This window comes from Rhamphochromis sp. 'chilingali' (genome assembly GCF_963969265.1).
Source record: "Rhamphochromis sp. 'chilingali' genome assembly, chromosome: 2".
Lineage (NCBI taxonomy): Eukaryota > Metazoa > Chordata > Actinopteri > Cichliformes > Cichlidae > Rhamphochromis > Rhamphochromis sp. 'chilingali'.
Genome location: NC_137930.1, coordinates 34255636 through 34273806, shown reverse-complemented (window position 1 = coordinate 34273806; position 18171 = coordinate 34255636). Strand labels below are relative to the sequence as shown.

At 42.3% G+C, this 18171-nt stretch overlaps 1 protein-coding gene across 10 annotated transcripts in view; it reads right to left on the bottom strand.

The window, feature by feature from the left end:
* grin1a (glutamate receptor, ionotropic, N-methyl D-aspartate 1a) overlaps positions 1-7975 on the bottom strand; it is a 38970-nt gene extending 30995 nt beyond the window's left edge. For 9 of the 10 annotated variants that reach the window (XM_080874491.1, XM_080874492.1, XM_080874493.1 and 6 more), the window contains exon 1: positions 4339-5388. In XM_080874491.1, coding sequence (XP_080730617.1) covers positions 4339-4587 — 249 coding nt within the window. In that variant the 5' untranslated portion in view covers positions 4588-5388. Of the gene's footprint in view, positions 1-4338; positions 5389-7944 lie in introns of those variants that run through there. The other variant, XM_080874489.1, reaches the window with a different exon arrangement.
* Positions 7976-18171: the final 10196 nt, after the last annotated feature.

Here is an 18171-nt window from a genome sequence, read left to right as displayed (position 1 = left end):
TGTTTCTTTCTTTAGAAGCTGTATATTAAAGATGGAAGTAGCTTTCAGGTCCGAAAAGTGAAGACACACCAGGTGTCTTAAATTTCCAATCTTTTAATGGCCAAGAGGGAGTGATGCTTCCTGTTGTACAAAGAAGCCAAGCTAAATATATCTCAATGAAAAAATTATTTAAAACATGGTTCCAGGTAACCCTTTATGGCTGGTCAGAGTGGACAGCCTCCGTTTTGCGCAGCTATTTTTAAAGCCTGGTAGAATTGCAACCTCATAAGCCATAAGCTAGCACAATAATTTTTTTTGCATATAAAACCTTAGGAGTTGTACTTATATCTTATACACTCATCTTGTCCCCGGTCACGGTTTCCTTCCACATATGGCTTTACAAAAATTGCATAAAAAGCACTTGCAGCAATACAAACATTATATTCCAGAAACACACTTTGCCGATCCAATCAGCTGTTTATAGCACTTCCTACGTTGGAATAGAGGTCAGAGCTGTCACAGAACTATCGCATGTCTGCCCGAAACCGGAAGTGACGTAATTTTTGTGGAAAATGTAGTTTTTGTCTTATATGGCATTTACAAAGATATGCTGGTGTTTTTAAAATTCCTGTTTGAGTTTATGCCTTTCTTATAGTTTCTGGGATGCTTAGAACTCAAATTACACTGTTGGAAATAGTATATTTTGATGCAAATGATGTTTGTTTTTTGCAAATTTGCATTACAATATTTATTTTCATTTTTCCTGCAGTATATAAAAATGGGTGTATCTCAAAAATAAAACTATGAAGACACTCAAAATAAATTTCCTGTGGTTGAAAACTATTTTGTGCAACTTTTTTGCATTTACAGTTTTGAGGGATATCCCTCTGAAATGTCTCTAACTAGAAATATGTGTTAAAAAAACATTTTCAATTTTTCTTTTATAGTTTATTGCATTTTTTTTTTTGCTTTTTTGTGTCGTTGCTATGGACTTAATGCATAAATATTATTAACATTTGGGATATAATGGTTGTATTGATGTATAGTAACTTGAAATACTCCCAAAAATGTCACTAAAGCATGTAAAAATATAAAGATAAGCTCTGGCAGACTTGGTTCTAGGTTAGGTCTTAAAGGGTTTAAAAAACAAGGATAACGTATGATACGTTTTATCATGTGATTGGTAAGTGTCTTTCCTTTTTGCGTGCAGTATCCATCAGCTTCATGATGAACTTCATCTTTTCACTAACAAATGCCAGAAGTCACAATGGTTTTATTCACCTTTTTATACAGTAAAAGTGAATCGGTGCATCTGGGAGAAAAGACTATTTTACAGTTTGTTATAAAAAATATTTTGGTCTTTGCCTTTAGAGATACCAAAATCTTTAGGATAGGGGGTTGAGTCGCAATATTTAATAAGAGACCTGTTCAAATTACATTAAGGCTTAAAGTTACATACTTGTGGCACAAAATACCAATACTTAGGCTTGAAAAAAAAATCAATAGTTGATGTCCAGGTGGCGTCATCCATCTTTGATATACAGTCTATTTTTACAGACCCTTAAAGACACAGTGTCCTCCAAAATCAAACACACACATCTTCTCCCAGGTCTTGTTTAGATGTGAGTTGCCCAGCCTCTGGGTCTGGGTCTGCCTTCTCTTGAGCATAATGGCGCCAACCACCTAAAGAAAGCAGGTGGAAGCCACTGATGACATCAAAAGTGTGAGCCTTTCAGCATGCAAGAGATGCAGTCCTTCTTTTGCATAGTAATGCAGTTGACAGTGTAGTTCAGTGAAAAGAAAAAAGCTCCAACATTCAAACTTTTTTTGAGTAACTGGGTCATAGTTTTTAGAAAGAGGCCAGTTTTCAAATTTAGTTTTTGTCACTTTAAGCAGCTCCACACAAGTGTTTTCAGTTTGTGGCTTTGTGTGTGTGTGTGTGTGTGTGTGTGTGTGTGTGTGTGTGTGTGTGTGTGTGTGTGTGTGTGTGTGTGTGTGTGTGTGTGTGTGTGTGTGTGTGTGTGTTACTGAATAGGAAAAAGTGTATGTCTCCATCCTTGTGCAATTTGATGTGCAGTTTCCCTTTAAGACTAGATTAAAATGCAGGAATTGTGTTAAAGTCTTTTCATTTCAGTTTTTATTTGGAATTAATCACTGATCACAAACTGATTGCTTCACAGAATCTAGGACATTGGAGGCCAGTGAGCATATATAGCCCTGGGGAAGCTGTCCACTAGACAGAGCCAGCAATTAAGCCTTGGCGGCAACATCAGGGTTTTTATTTATTTATTTATTTTTTTTAGCTTGAATGAAACTTCTGTGTGCCTAACATACAATATACTCATTATTCATTCAGTGAACCTTGAATCTAGACATAAATTGTAGCCAGGGGCAACCACATCTATAACAAAAAATAGAGAGAAGCAAAAAAACAAAAAAGAAACTTCTCCTTGAGATGATGCTCACTGTGTGGGCTGGCAGACTAATATTAATTTGTGCTGTCTTATTCCTGCAAAAAGTGAGCCCAAGCTGATCAACTACTCAAGTAAAAGGATGAATTTATGTGAGAATCGATTTGAGAAATGCCCCGGAGATGTGGATGAAGGGGAATAAAGTTGGCATGGCTGTGCGGGAATGGATTATTGGATATGAGGAGTCCGTATGGTTGGGTCAAAAATGAGGTCTATCTTCCAAGGACTGCTCCCAGGCATCTACTCTTCCATCTGCCACAGTCTTCCCTCCTCTGTGACTGCTAGCACCTACTGATCTCATCAGATTACACCTTCGATAGACTTTCTGTCCAATTCAAGTGTGATTTAGTCTCATTCACAAGAGGTGTGTGTGTGTGTGTGTGTGTGTGTGTGTGTGTGTGTGTGTGTGTGTGTGTGTGTGTGTGTGTGTGTGTGTGTGTGTGTGTGTGTGTGTGTGACTATTGCTCTTCATACACATTCACATTGTGAGGATGTGTATGGTGAACAAGTGTGAACCTGAAATTTTTAACATAATGCGGTCTTTTAAGGGGCTAGGCAGGTAGGGTTAGGCAGGTAGTTAAGGTAAACAATATCCCCAATAAATCACTGTAAATCAGTTTAATGTCCCTTAAGTTCACGGGGGACACAGAGAACATTGTTGGTGTTGTCTTTAGAATCTCGTGTGGGTGGATTGTACACTCTTACTTTGTATGACAGAGACAGAATATGATGGTTTTATTCCTACAAGCCTGTGTCTCTTAGACTCGTTGTATTAAGCAGAGGACCAGGGACATGAACGCAACACTGAAGCTGTGGGTGTTTTTTTTCTTTTTTTTTTATAAAGCTTAATTATGTGTGTGGGAGAAAGAAGAGTGAGAGCAAGAGGGACTTCACGCCTCAACATGCTGTGACATAATGTTGGCGCTTTTTAAAAGCTGTGTTGAGCATCACCACGAGAGGATGGTCGGTGCATTTGTCAGCATGCTTCAACTCTCAAAGGCACACACTCTCTAATCATGTATTACTTATGACATATGTTTTGCTGGCTACATCTGCAGCACAAATGGCGTGAATCTCCAAGATAATTCACATTTCAGGTCATTCTTAACATGCGCCTCCTCCTAGTATACCTTACAAAGACAGTTTCTCATGCCACCCATGCTTCGGATCACTATCAGAGGAACTGAGGTCATTATCCACCAAACATACTAAACTGTTACCTCAAACCATTCCAGCCTCCTTTTTCCAAAATGTTCACTCATCATGCAACACGCACGGTCAGAGCCAAGCCATTAATCACAAATTACATATTGCACATTTTCACTCCTGACTGGTTCCTTTGCAGTTGAGTTGTTCTGCAGCTGGGTGTCCTATAAAGTACAATTGCCCTCTCATCCAAGTTATTGCCCCAAACCACAGCCTATTTTTGGATTTCTGGAAAACAGATGGAGCTGTAGAGGGATCAGTGTATTATACAAAGTGAACTAAAATGTGAGTTAAAGTGTGGAATAGTGCCAAATGGAACAACAGAAGGCCAGCATAATATGTAGTCTAACTTCCTGCCCCTACATTAACATGTTCCTGCTTGATAGATATTCTGCAGCTGAAGATCTAATAAAATAGTCTGTCTAGGTTTAATTCAGAATTTGAGACTAATAAGCTAGTTATGACAACCAATCCCTTCAACGGTGCAAAGGTGAAAAAACAAAGATGCTTCTGAAATGTAAGCAATTTCACCGAAAGCACAAACTTTCTCTGTTAAGAAGCAGTCCCTCAAAGACACCCGGATGCAACTATCTTTAGGTAGGTGGACTTGGCATTTAGCTCGTGGCAAATATACTAAAAGATATGAATAAGGCAACTAGAGCCCATTGGCAGTAAACTGTACCTGACTGGAGATGAGGTCCTCGCAGACGGAGAGAGCCATCTGGATCGCGTTGGATTTATGCGTTACGGAGATGGCGGTCAGCTTGAATTTGTCCCTGCCATAGACTTGGTTGGCCTGGGTCACGGCATCTTTGAAGACCTGCTCGTATCTCTTCTGGCTCAGGACGGCCCCGATGTTCACGATCTTCGGCTCGCAGCCGGCCCGCGCGCAGGAGCACGAGAAGAGCACCGCCAGCAGAAACAGACGCATCGTGTGGACCACCAAACAGCACAGCGCAGCCCGGTCGCTTTTCTCCCCGGTGGCGGGTCGGCTCGACCAGCTTCTGGACAGCTCAGCCAGTTGAATGCGCGACTGCAGGCACAATCCAGGTGGGCGGTGATAGCGAGGGAGGGAGGCCAAAAAAGGAAGAGGAAGACTTTGTCCAAAAAAAGGTGGTTTGGTTATATGCAATGCGGAGGAATGTGCATGATCATGTTAGAGACAGGCTGTCAACCGGGGACATCTAACCCGCATTGTCCACCTTCTTTGCTCTCCTTTGAGGAGCTGCAAAACCTTCTAGTGGCAGCCACAAAGACTTAAACCATAACCCACGCTTTTACGGCTTCCTCTCCGGGGCGAGTATCGCTCTCTCCAGCCTCTGTTCCCGTGCGCTTTCTCCGAACTCAGCACCGATGCGTGGCGCGCTGGTTGCTCCGGGCTGAGCGGCTGCTGCTGCTGCTGCTGTCCTTGGTCCTGACAGCTGTGCATGCGCGCCTGTGGTGCGCGCTCCCGCTGTATCGGTTCCCTGCTCCGGAGTTTTGCGCGTTGGCGTGCTGTGCTGCTGCTGCTGCTTCAGCTACTAATGATGCCGGCGAAGAAGCTAATCCTATGAAAAATACATGTAATCACTTGTTAAAAACACACTCGATCATCATGTTTGTCATAACAGGACACGAAAGGCAGGAGCAGTATGAATGGGCTGCAAAAAAAAATTATATCAGCGTTGTGGGCTTTGCTGGTGCATAAAATTTGAAATGGTCAGAAGGGAGGAGGGAAGGCGTTTGTCTTTTTAGTATAACAGTAGTCATGCCCCCCCCCCGGAACTGGAACTGGAAAGAGAGCCTGATTTCTCATACTGCTCTCTCTCGTAAACTGGACCGACCTCCGTGAGCAGCTCATTAATCACACAGGATGTCGGCATCATCAGTCATAGCCCGTCACTCTTCTGCAGAAGATGACTCGCCTGTCTTGTTTCTCTAATTTTTGTACGTGTGTGTGTGTGTGCGTGTGCGTGTGTGCAGAGGCGAAGTAAAAGAAACACACTGTAGATATTGTGGATGTTGCATTATATCTGACCCCTCTGTTGATGAAACTGTTTGCTTCCCTGCAGCTGAAGACACGAGCAGAATCAACCTCCTGGTTACCTAGGAAACTGGCTTTTACAACACACACGCACACGCGCTTGCACACAGCGGAGAGCTTCACACGGAGGAAATGTTCTCTCAATTTTTTTTTAATGGAAAGCAGTGAGACAATGAGTTTATTCATCACTGCAGGAAACGTCAAAATATCTTTCTGTAACAAAACGGTCATTAACACCAAAATGAAAAGAAAAAGATTAAAAAGAGGATATTTAATCGGAAGGATTCAAATGGTCAAACATCAGTTTATCATTTTATTTTTAATATCATAATAAGCTGGATACTATTTCAATATTTCCCCTGAGAGTACATGCGTTTATTCCCGGTATTAACAATTCCTACGTAGGAAAAAAAAAGGTGTTTTGAAATGAGGCCAGTGTTTGAACAGTGCTCCGAATTCTAAATCACTGAAACACTGTGGTGTCTCTCTGCTCGCAGTGAGCTGATAAATTAATCACAAGGCTGAAAGAAATCAACATTCATCAGCTGCAGGCTGTTCTCCTTCCAAAGTGAGCTCCTCTCAAGTATGATCTGACTGTTTTCTTTATAACTTTAACAATGTGCACTGACAAAGGGGATATTAGGCATGACGGTTCAATTTCGCAGGAAACCTGACACATGTTTACCAGTAGTTCTAATAAAAAACGAATGGAGAAAGGTGTTGCATGAATTTAACTTTGTGTAGGTTGTATTACAAACCTACACAAAGTTAATTTAAAAAGAGATTGTGTGTCTCACTACTGCGCTTGTGTGTTGTTCTGTTGGTGTACTTTTAGTCTAACAGTGGGTCTTGTAGGACTCTATTTTCTAAATCTAGATAAATAATTTAGCATTTCTTTTTCAATCGTTGTTTTTAAATCAGGAAATTAGGTTCTGCGTCCTGATCTAGACAGAATCAGGCATTTAACTCAGTTTTATTTTTGTTGTGTCACCGAACTGGACCAAAGGTTTGCCACCCTCTACCAAGAAGGTGACTCTATTGTAACTGGAGCACACTGGATGCCACAACCAAAGTAGACCGAGTGAGCAGTACTGCCTAGCAAGTGAAGCCTGCGACCACAATCTGAAAGAGCAAGTACTGGAGAAAGTGTCCAGATTCCAGCCCGCGCTCCCAGGACAGCCAGCTAATCAACAAATTTAGCATCCAGTTGACTGGGACTTTGCTGCACTAATGAGAAGCCTCTGTCTCCATTGAAGAACACTGGAGGCAATTTAACTAGACCAGGCTCCTCAATGAAACCTGCCACCCCACTGGCTATCACCCTGGCTCCACAAGAGATGCCACGGTCTTGGTTTCTCCATGGTCTTGTGCACCATCTCACAGTCCATCCACAGCCAGGTCCTTCCATGACACCACAGCTGATCCTCACCTTGATTCTTGCTCCATCCTGCTTCACGGCCGTGGTTATATGAGACCCTGTTGCCTGGAATATCGGGATGAAGATACCTGAGTTCTGGAATTAGACAGCGAAATTCCGGGGACTATATGGGACCACGCTAAGTTGAAGTATGTTGTAGTCCATGTCGGATCAAATGGAGTCTCTGAACTACCGCACTTTCATCTCAGACACAATTCCTACTCTCTACTGCAGGGTGGGTCATTTCAGTTGCTTGCTGAGCTTAGTCAGTCTGTTGCAACTACAAGATGACTTTTATAGCCAACTTTAACTTGTTCTGAGAGCTTGGAGGGCTTATCAGAGTGATGGTCTGCACCCTAATAGAGCAGGTTCTTGTATGTTGTCAGCATATATATGCTGCACCTTTCTCTGGGTGCTCACATGTACCGCTCAACCATAACAATCTCTGATCAAGCTTCTCTCACTCGGGATACTGGTCTATTCACAGAACACGCTTATGAAACTAGCAACACAAAGCTCCCTATTTAGATTTGGGAGACAGGTGTCCTCCTTACTTTTCGAATTAGACTTAAAACGTTTCTTTTCTATAAGATTTATAGTAAGGGCTGGATCAGGCAACCCTGAATCATCCTTTAGTTATGCAGCAGTGGACCTTTGAGTGTTGGGGTTTTCTCCAGAACACCATAGGCTATTTGCCTTACTGTAGAAAAGAGCTTAAGGCAACTGTTGTTGTGATTTAGTGCTACATAAAAAAAATCTGAATTGAATTGAAAATGCCCATATACACCAAGAATGTGACCATGCACCATTACATTAAAGCCATTATTAGAGATTTCCCATCATCCTACCTGAACATCCCTGAGGCACGGAGACATATTCATTGGTCCTCTGGGAGTCTGATAATCAATTGTAGGGTAAAAGCCAAGCTGCCAGCCGCTGTCTGTCCCTACAGTGTGCAGGTGTCCCTGTTTACATGGATTTGTCCTGCATATTTGTCCCTTGCCCATCCCCCATCCCACAAACTGAGGCAGTGTCCCGCATTTTGATTGGTTCAAGTTTGGAAAACTTGCATCTGCTGTAAAGACACTTTACTTTTATCCAATGGCTGCTAAGAAAGCAGAGAAGACTGTCAACATCACTCACATTTAGGTTAGAGTATGACCAACAGGGGACATTGTGAGTCACCACAAAGTCAAAGGCTTTGCGCATTTGACAGGAAAATGTTGAAGACTACTACAAAGAAAAGGAAATGCAGCTACAATAAAGAGAGGGAAATACTCCATACAAGGTAAGGCTGTGGAAGGAAGTTCCTAGAGTTTTTGTCTTTATTATCATCATTTTTGCTGTGGCATGGGGAAGAATATTAGACAAGTTCTTTGCATTTATGTGTCCTAGATTTAGTTTTTTGGGATCTGATTGCCCATCCTCGCTTCCAAGCTGCACACAGTGAATGCTAATGTAGATTTTTACCACATAATTAGACCCAGCACTTGCAATACCACACACTGTGTTGCAGAGTTGAAACAGCTGTGTGCTGTAGCTGCAGGCTTCATGCTGCTAGTGCCATAAGAGAGAATGATTTAGTCTGCTTTAATTAGGGAAGATAAGTGGACAGATATCAGCTGAACAACAGAAGGCAAAGGGCAATAAGTCACGACATCGTCTGCTCTAATTTTCTTTAACTTCTTTAATTCTACTGATGGTTTCGGGTTGTTAAAAAAACTAGTTTAATGGTTACAGTAGTCGGCTTACATACACTGGCTTACATAAACATTATACGACACAAAATTCTCCAGGGTTCTGGCCCAGCAAGGGGTCACTCATGTCATGGTATTGATTGCAGAGGATTCATAACTCCACTGGGCCCTAGAGAGAGTGGTTTACCCTTCAAATGTAATTTGTTTTGTGGACTATGGAGGATGTTGGACTCAAAGTGGGTGACTCAGGTTTATTTACAGCAAGATGAACAGAAACAAAAGGCAAACATGAGGGTTTCCAGTTAGTGACGGTTCAAGTCCTTCACTAACTCTTTACACAACAGATTGTCTCTCTGAAATGCTTTCTCAGGAACACACCAGGATTTTCTGCACAGAGGAAGAAAACAGGCAAGTGTAAGTCACCGTCAAAAACAGAGCAAAAATACAGACATGGGGAGCTAACATCACTAACGGTCTTAATCAGTGATCAGGCGACAACTGAATGTCTTCCCTCAGCTTAAGTATCAGCAGCACAATGAGACGATGACAAATGGATGTTCTCATCATCTCCGGGTGAACAGGACCGAAGGATGGAAGGAAGCCAAGAGGAATCCCACCCCTGAAACACAAAAGCGTTGTTAGCTGCTCACTCACTTAAATGCATTCACACAGAGAGTGGAAGAGAGGAAAAGAGCAACAAGAGAAGAGTTTGACAGAAAGATTAGTCTAACCCAGACCTTCCCAAAGTGTGGGGGGCGCAGAACCGTTGCAGGGGGGGCGCGGCATGGACACTGCTAGCACGGGGCGCCTACACAAAGGCAAAGCAGGAGATGAAGCATAGCTGAATATGTTTCCAAACCAACTTCATTCTAAGCCAAAGACTAGAAAATATGGTGGAACAAATCTTCCCTTTGGCTTCACCTGCACAAGTGCCAAGGTAGGTCTCCCCTGCAGAATTGGTTTTCCCTTTGTCGGGAGCAGCGCTGGGCTCTTCAAATCATGGACAAACAGTATCCCACATTCTTGATTTTTAGTTCACAAACACTTGTTGTAATGACTAACTACTCCTGACATATTGGAGATGTTAGCTCTTTATACAGTAAAGTTACAGCGGGATACAAATAACATCAGTAATAATTTATTTGCCACGATTTGTTCCCCCTGTCTAAATCACAGACAAACAGTATCCCACAGCTGTTTATGTTTTTACACCCATTTTGCACAGAGAGGCATTTTTTGAAAAATTTCTTGATAGCAATGTTGAATATTATTACACAGGAAAAAACAACTACATGTAAAATAATCACACAGTGACGCCTCTGCCTTTCTAAATGGAGGGACAGTAACTGCGTGTTTATATGTAAGAGTGTAAAACCTGAAGATAGAGACAAAATACTGTTAATCTGACTATCTGTCTGTTGCATCTTCAAAAAATAAAAATACAATAACTGAGCCTTACACCGGGGTATCGTTGCACTGGTTTACTGAACCTTACTTTCAGGGCATGTACAGAACATGAGCATCCATTTTTCTACTGCCTCCTACAGGACACACTCTTCTTCCACTTCCTTACACATTAATGTAACACAGAACTAATACTGCCTCTCCTGGCATTACCATTGTAACAACACATTCATTCTGTTTCTTTCAGAAGATTAACAGGAACTTAGGATGTAGGTATCTATGAATAATAACTATTATGTATACTCATATTTATATAACCACTTATTTCTTGCGATACCACATCTCCTCCCCCCTTAAGTCAACAACTCCCTTGACTTACAAAATAACTGTTTATCTAAAGAATGCTTAACAAACAATCAACATGTAATTAAGGTAACCATACAACCATACAACTGTACATAGGTTTCCATGTTTCTCTTTTTTTTTTTTTTTCTCTAACTAGGAAGGTACGTCCTTCCTGTGAGATCAGAGCGCATTGTTGCTCTATTTCTGGAAGATCTCACACTACCTAACAAAGTCCTTTAAAGTCTCTGGTGGACGTCTCTCTGTCTGGGAACGTCGCAACACGGGTGTCCCTGAGGAGTCTCCGGGAGCTGGAGTCTCCGGAGCATAAGGCAACTCCATTGCCGGAGGTTGTGGCGATGTGTCCAACTCTGATGGCAAGCAGCACTCAGGCACTGATTCTTTGTCAAGCAATGGCTCCACCTCCCTGTCTGGTGTACTGGGAACAGTGTCAGCCACTCTTGCTCTCACCTGATCCACATGCCGCTTCACAGTTTGACCTGATCCAATGGTAACAATGTAAGACACTGGACCCGATGCTCTCACAATGACTGCGGGAATCCACTTCGGGCCATAGGAGTAGTTTCTGATGAAGACCTTGTCTCCTGGTGTGAAACTTCTCAGTCTTTTCTTGGTGTCATGATTTTCTTTCTGTTTCGATTGTTTGTGCTGCACTTTTGTTTTCACATCAGGCATGAGCAAGTCCAAAACTGATCTGAGTCTCCGTGACATCATCAACTCTGCAGGTGATAAACCAGTAGTGGCATGCGGTGTGATGCGATAACTGAACAGAAATCGGGACAGTCTGGTTTGCAAGGTATCACCTTTGACTTTCTTCATCCCCTCCTTAAAGGTCTGGACCGCCCTCTCAGCCAGCCCATTTGAAGAAGGGTGGAAAGGTGCTGATCTTACATGGTCAATTCCATTCTGCTTCATGAATGACTCAAATTCAGCACTTGTGAAGCATGTTCCGTTGTCTGAAACTAACATTTTAGGTAGTCCAAACACACTGAAACTCTGGCGCAGTTTCTCTATAGTTACCTGTGATGTAGAGGATTTCACAGGGTAAATGTCCATCCACTTGGAATGAGCATCCACAATGATTAGAAACATCTCCCCGAGGAAAGGCCCTGCATAGTCCACATGGATTCTGGACCATGGTGACTCCGGCCACTCCCAAGGGTGTAATGGTGCAGTAGGTGGTGACTTGGAGTGTTTCTGACACTCCTCACATGCCTGCACTTCTCTTTCAATGTTCTCATCCATCCCTGGCCACCATACATACGACCTTGCCAAGCCTTTCATCTTCGACATGCCTGTATGAGTCTGGTGCAGGAGTTTCAATATTTTGTCTCGGCCTTTGGTGGGAATAATTACTCGGGCTCCCCAGAGCACGCAACCATCCCTCACACTCAGTTCCAGCTTTCTCTGTCGATACGGCTTTAAACAGGTGTCGGTCTCAGTTGGCCAGGCTTTTAAGGTGTACTCGTGGACTTGCGACAACAAGACATCCTTAGCTGTCCATCGTTTGATCTGTGCAGTGTCCACTAATGTGTCATCCAGTACATCCATCATCAAAACCTGCTCAGCCATCTCTCGCTCAGGTGCTGAGTCTGGTACCGGCAACCGGCTGAGCGCATCCGCGTTTTCATGATGTTTTCCTGGCTTGTACCTGATGTTGTACTCGTAAGCACTCAATGTCACGGCCCATCTTTGTACTCTTGGTGAGCCCATCTGAGGTATAGGCTTCTTTTCATTGAACAGTGAGATTAGGGGTTTATGATCTGTATAAATCGTGAAAACTCGGCCATACAAGTATTTGTGAAATTTCTTGATGCCAAATATCACAGCTAGACCTTCTTTGTCAAGCTGAGAATACTTTTTCTCAGCAGGAGAGAGTGTGCGTGACATGAACCCCAAAGGTCTCTCGCTTCCATCCTCCATCTTATGTGACAATACGGCGCCTACGCCATATGGGGATGCATCACATGAGAGAACCAACTCACGGTCAGCAGAATAATGAACTAACACCTCTGCTGAGTTCAACAGGTTCTTAGATTTCTGGAATGCTTCCTCTTGTCTCTTTTGCCATGTCCACCGTACCTCGTGTCTCAAAAGTTCATGTAAGGGTGCCAACCGGGTTGCCAGGTTTGGAAGGAATTTGTTGTAGTAATTTAGCAAACCTAAGTATGCTTTCAGTTCAGTGACATTTGTGGGGGTAGGTGCGTCCATGATTGCTTTAACTTTCTTTTCCACTGGGTGGAGCCCCTGGGCGTCCACTATGTGCCCCAAGTACTCCACTTTCTCTTGCATGAAGGCACACTTGCACCTCTTTAACCTCAACCCAGCTTCCTCCAACCGACCCCCTCATCCAGGTTCTGTAGATGGCTTACTTCATCCACTCCAGTCACTAAGATGTCATCTAAATACACTGCTACATGAGGTATCCCCTTCAAAAGACTTTCCATGGTCCTCTGGAATATTGCTGGAGCAGAGGCCACTCCAAAAGGCAATCTGTTATACGTGAACAGCCCCCGAGATGTGTTTACTGTCACGTACTTTTTCGATTCGTCATCCAAGAGGATTTGCTGGTAAGCGTGGCTCATGTCTAATTTTGAGAACTGCTTACCCCCGGACAGTGTGGCAAACAAGTCCTCCATTCTGGGTATGGGGTACTGCTCCAGTGAAGCCACGGTATTTACAGTAAGCTTGTAATCCCCACACAGTCTTATTGTCCCTGTGGGCTTCAGGAGTGGCACTACTGGTGCCGCCCATTCAGCATATTTCACTGGCGAGATGATGCCTTCTTTCAACAGTCGGTCTATTTCCTCGTCGACTTTTGCTCGCATAGCAAAGGGGACAGAACGCGGACGGAAGAAGCGTGGGGTGGCATCACTTTTCACATGAATAGCAGCTTTCATTCCTTTCAGGGTGCCCAACTCCTCTTTGAACACATTTTCATGTTTACTTAACACTTGCTGAAGTGTTTTCTCTGTTGTTTTGACTTGGTGCAGCTTTCTGTTGTTAGGACTGTTTTTCACTTCACCCCAGTCCAATTTAATTTCCTCGAGCCAAGCTCGACCTAGCAAGCTGGGGCCGTCGCCTTCGACCACCACCAGGGGCAGATGTTTTTTCTGCTGCTTGTATTTGACGCTGACTCGTGTTGCACCAATCACCTTAACAGGATCCCCTGTATAAGTTTCGAGCTTGATTTTGATGGGCTGCAGGCTGGGGGGCTTGCTGTCTTTCCCTGTTTCTCTGAATGTTGCTTCGTTCATGACTGTTAGGCAACATCCAGTGTCTATTTCAAAGTTCACCTTTTTTCCATCAATTTGCATATCCACAGTGTAGGGGTCTACTCTTCTTAAGTGTACCGCACTGCCACGCCCTAACTTGAACAGTTTTCTTTTGTGCCCTTGACTGCACTTGACACAGTTCAACATAAAAGAGTCATCTTCAGAGCTATCAGTTTTGTTGTTATCTGCTTTCTCGCCCACATTGTGAGTACTGTAGTGTGAACTCTGCTTTTTTTCTTTCTTTACATATGTCGATCCATACTTTTTCTGGTTCAGTTTAGTCTTGCTTTTACAAGCTCTAGCTATGTGTCCCATTTTACCACAAGCATGACATTTTTCTTGTTTGTACTTACAGTCTGCTGCTGTGTGCTTGGTTCCTTTGCAACGATAACACTCTTTATTTTCTGCTTTAAAGGTACGACTCTCCTGTTGTCCTCTAGCGAGACTGAAACATTTTGCTGACGCCCCTGAGGTCTGCAGATCCTGTGCATTTTTATTTGCAGTCTCCATGGCTACTGCAATTGACAGAGCCTTGTCAAAAGTGAGATCTATTTCTGACAAGAGACGTCTCTGAATTCGGTCATCCTTAATTCCGCAGACGATCCTATCTCTCAACATCTGTTGTAACGTGTTGCCATAGTTACAATCCTGTGCCAGGCGACGCAGCTCCGCTACATATTCCATGACGGTTTCATTCGGCTTGCGGGAGCGAGAGTCGAACTTATACCTTTGCACAATTTCACTGGGCTTCGGATCGAAGTGATTTTTCATCAGAAGCACCAGCTCTTGGAAGGTTTTGTCTTTGGGCTTGGCCGGGCTGAGAAGGTTTCGCATCAAGCTGTACGTCGCTGCTCCGACGACACTTATTAATATCGCTCTTTGTTTCTCTGCATCGTCGATCCCGTTAGCTGCGAAAAACTGCTCGAGTATTTCCGTGTACTCATCCCAAGTCTGATTCTTTGGATCGAACGCTACTAGCGTACCAATTGTAGCCATTTCCGCTTCGAGGTCACTGCCTTCTATTTCCAGCCGAAAACTTTTGCATTCTTTGAAAAGCTAGCCAAACCTGTAGCCGACTCCATCACTTTATTTTCTTCTCTTTTCTTTCAGTCCGATCGCCCAAACTCCTTCCCCCTAAACGTCCTCGTCGCCAAAAAGATGTTGCATCTTCAAAAAATAAAAATACAATAACTGAGCCTTACACCGGGGTATCGTTGCACTGGTTTACTGAACCTTACTTTCAGGGCATGTACAGAACATGAGCATCCATTTTTCTACTGCCTCCTACAGGACACACTCTTCTTCCACTTCCCTACACATTAATGTAACACAGAACTAATACTGCCTCTCCTGGCATTACCATTGTAACAACACATTCATTCTGTTTCTTTCAGAAGATTAACAGGAACTTAGGATGTAGGTATCTATGAATAATAACTATTATGTATACTCATATTTATATAACCACTTATTTCTTGCGATACCACACTGTCATTCTGCAATTCATGTCATGTAAACAATAACGTGGCGCACAGCTGACGTGAAAAAGGCACATACCTTTGACGTTGCGTGACGAACTCTGTATTCCTCGTCCACACGTAAAAGCAAAAAAGGAGTTTTAAAAAATCTCAGTTTTCGGTGATTCGAAACGCCGTTTACGTGTGGACGAAACCAGGGGCGATTATAGGATCAGAACTTTGGGGGTGCTGAGCACCCAGAGAGATGCCCAGCCATGCAAGATAAACCTGTCTCTGTCAGTCCCTGCATCCTTAAAGGTTGTCCCAAGTTCTCTCTGACTGTTTCCTTGGTGCATTTAAACCCCTGTTCCTCCCTGTCCTCATCGTCTGTTGTCTTCATCTCCGTTATCAGTCATCATAATTTTACCATTTCTGTGCAAGTCTGCAAATTTCTTTATTAAATCATAAGATTCTTAAATTCATCAAGTCTCTCTGTGCCTGGGTCCTCATCTTAATACATGACATTACTGTTTTGTACATTTTACACAATTTAATCCCCACATTTGTGAAAGAAAAGCAAAACACTTTTTTGAAAAGTCTGTAACAAAACCATCAAATCTGATCAATGTTATTTAAATGCTGCAAAAGAAGAATGGATTGGAATAGAAAAAATCCTAACCTTAATTACTGGGGGAGAATAATGAATGATGCTCATAGTGAGTAAAAAGTAAACTGAGTGCATTTTTTGGACAGAGATTCACTTTTAATGTGTATGTATAATATAATACAGATACATAAAAATAAACTCCCAAAACAGAATAAATTATTACAAATAAATTATTACAAAATATTAATAAAACTATAAAAATGGAGGCAACTTAGCCTGTGGTAGAATGTATACAATGTATGAAAAAATCTTTATTGTAGATACTAATTTTACTAATTTAATAATAATAATTTTGTGTTGTAAGATTTATGAGTTTTATGCTTTCATAGTGGTACTTAGGAGAGCTTGACATTTTCTCAGGTGGTATCACACTGAAACACTGATAAGGTAAGTGTGTGTGTGCTTTTGGAAAACATTTAAAGCTGCAGTACAGAATCTTTGAAACAAGCTTAAAACATTTTTAGAATATAAACAGAGAACTCTGCTTCTCTTTACAGCTCCTCACGTACGTACTGCGGCAGTCATACAGACAAGTGGACGGTCCAAAAGTTGGCCTACCTATTACTGGCTGAGGTTTTAGTAGAGTTGTGGCTGAACCACATAAAAATATATCATTGATTTTAATCTCCCCAATCAATTATAATGTTATGTTGGAATGTTGTTAAAGAGGGTCAAAAATGTTTCAACCCAGTTTGTTTTGCAGATTCTGTATAACAGCTTTAATATAGGGAGAACACAACTTCCAGATTGTGTGAGTAAAATCAGATTTTTTCTCTTTGTCAGTTTAATAGTTTCTGTTGTGCCTGTCACTGTTCCCTGTCTGTTTCCTTACCTGGTTCTTCCTGACCTTGTACTTTGTCCTCACGTTCCCCTCTTTCCTCGCTCCCTCTTTGGACTGACAATCATACACAAATAGATTGTATTCAATTAGATGAAAAATTACATTAATATGAAAAAAATTCTATTAAGATCGCTAACAAAAAGTCCTCTCAGTGTACTTTCAACCAAAAGGCAAATAACCACATGAACATCTAATAAAAGATATAAACATTGAAACACTGATCCAACATTATTCTTGATTGACGGATCATTTGATCTTACACTTTTACCTGAATGTGACTCCTTTTTTTGAAAAAACTTCCTTATATCCATTATGGACCTGGCTGTCTCTACACACAAACACACACACAACAGGAGTTATAAGGTTAAGGGGCATTCAGTCAGTTAGCTAGTTAGTATCCATTTCAAACAGGACAGTGGTAACCAACAGTAGGCTGCGGACAAGTTTTAGATTTTAAATAGGCTGTATACATTTCAATGGGAGCAACAGGACGGTCAAATGTCGCTGAATTTACTACAGAGCAGGACGGATTGTAGGGTAGCAAACATTGTCGGAAAACATGTTTTCAACACTGCAGGTTACCTGGTGTAATGTTTTTCAGCTAAAAAGAAACATGGTCTGACTCCTACCTAACTATATAAAGAGTAACTGAAGGTTAAATGCAGCTAATATGTCCTGTTTTAAGCCAGGCACTTACACTTCCGCTCTGCTGCGTCTAAGCCACCATCGCTCTGGCAGCAAGAGGCTAGAGCCAGAGTAGGGGAGAGGCGAGCTGGAACAAACCATTTTGGGAGGGGGGGGGGGGGGGGGGTATCTATACTTTTGTTGTTAAAATCTTATGTCTCAAACAAGTACAGTACTGTATGCTTTTTATATTTTTAGTAGTGTGTCACACAAACAGCAAATATTGTCAAAAAAAGTAAGAAATCTTTGGGGGTGCATTGATTAATTTTGGCTGAAGCACCCCCCAAAATGGCTAAAATCGCCCCTGGACTAAACAGCTGCGTTTTCAGAAATACCGGTGTAGGTGCGGACATAGCGTAAAAGAGTTAGTAGTTTATTTTCTTACTACCTGCAGATTACTTGTATTTGCTTAATTGTTTACTAAATGTTTGAGGTGTGAAATGAGCAAAATATGGGTGTGTGTTGTTGGAGGATGTATTTGTGCGTGCGTGTGTGTGCGTACGCGCGCGAGGGGGGCGCGAACATTTTTCTTGTAAAACAAAGGGGGGCCCAGCGAAAAAAGTTTGGGAACCACTGGTCTAACCCTTGGGGGTGTTTTTTGTTTGTTTGTTGATTAGCTAACGTCCCGTGATGTTAAACATCGGCGGCAGGAGGACGGGATCCTTTATAGACTGAGATGGTGTAAGT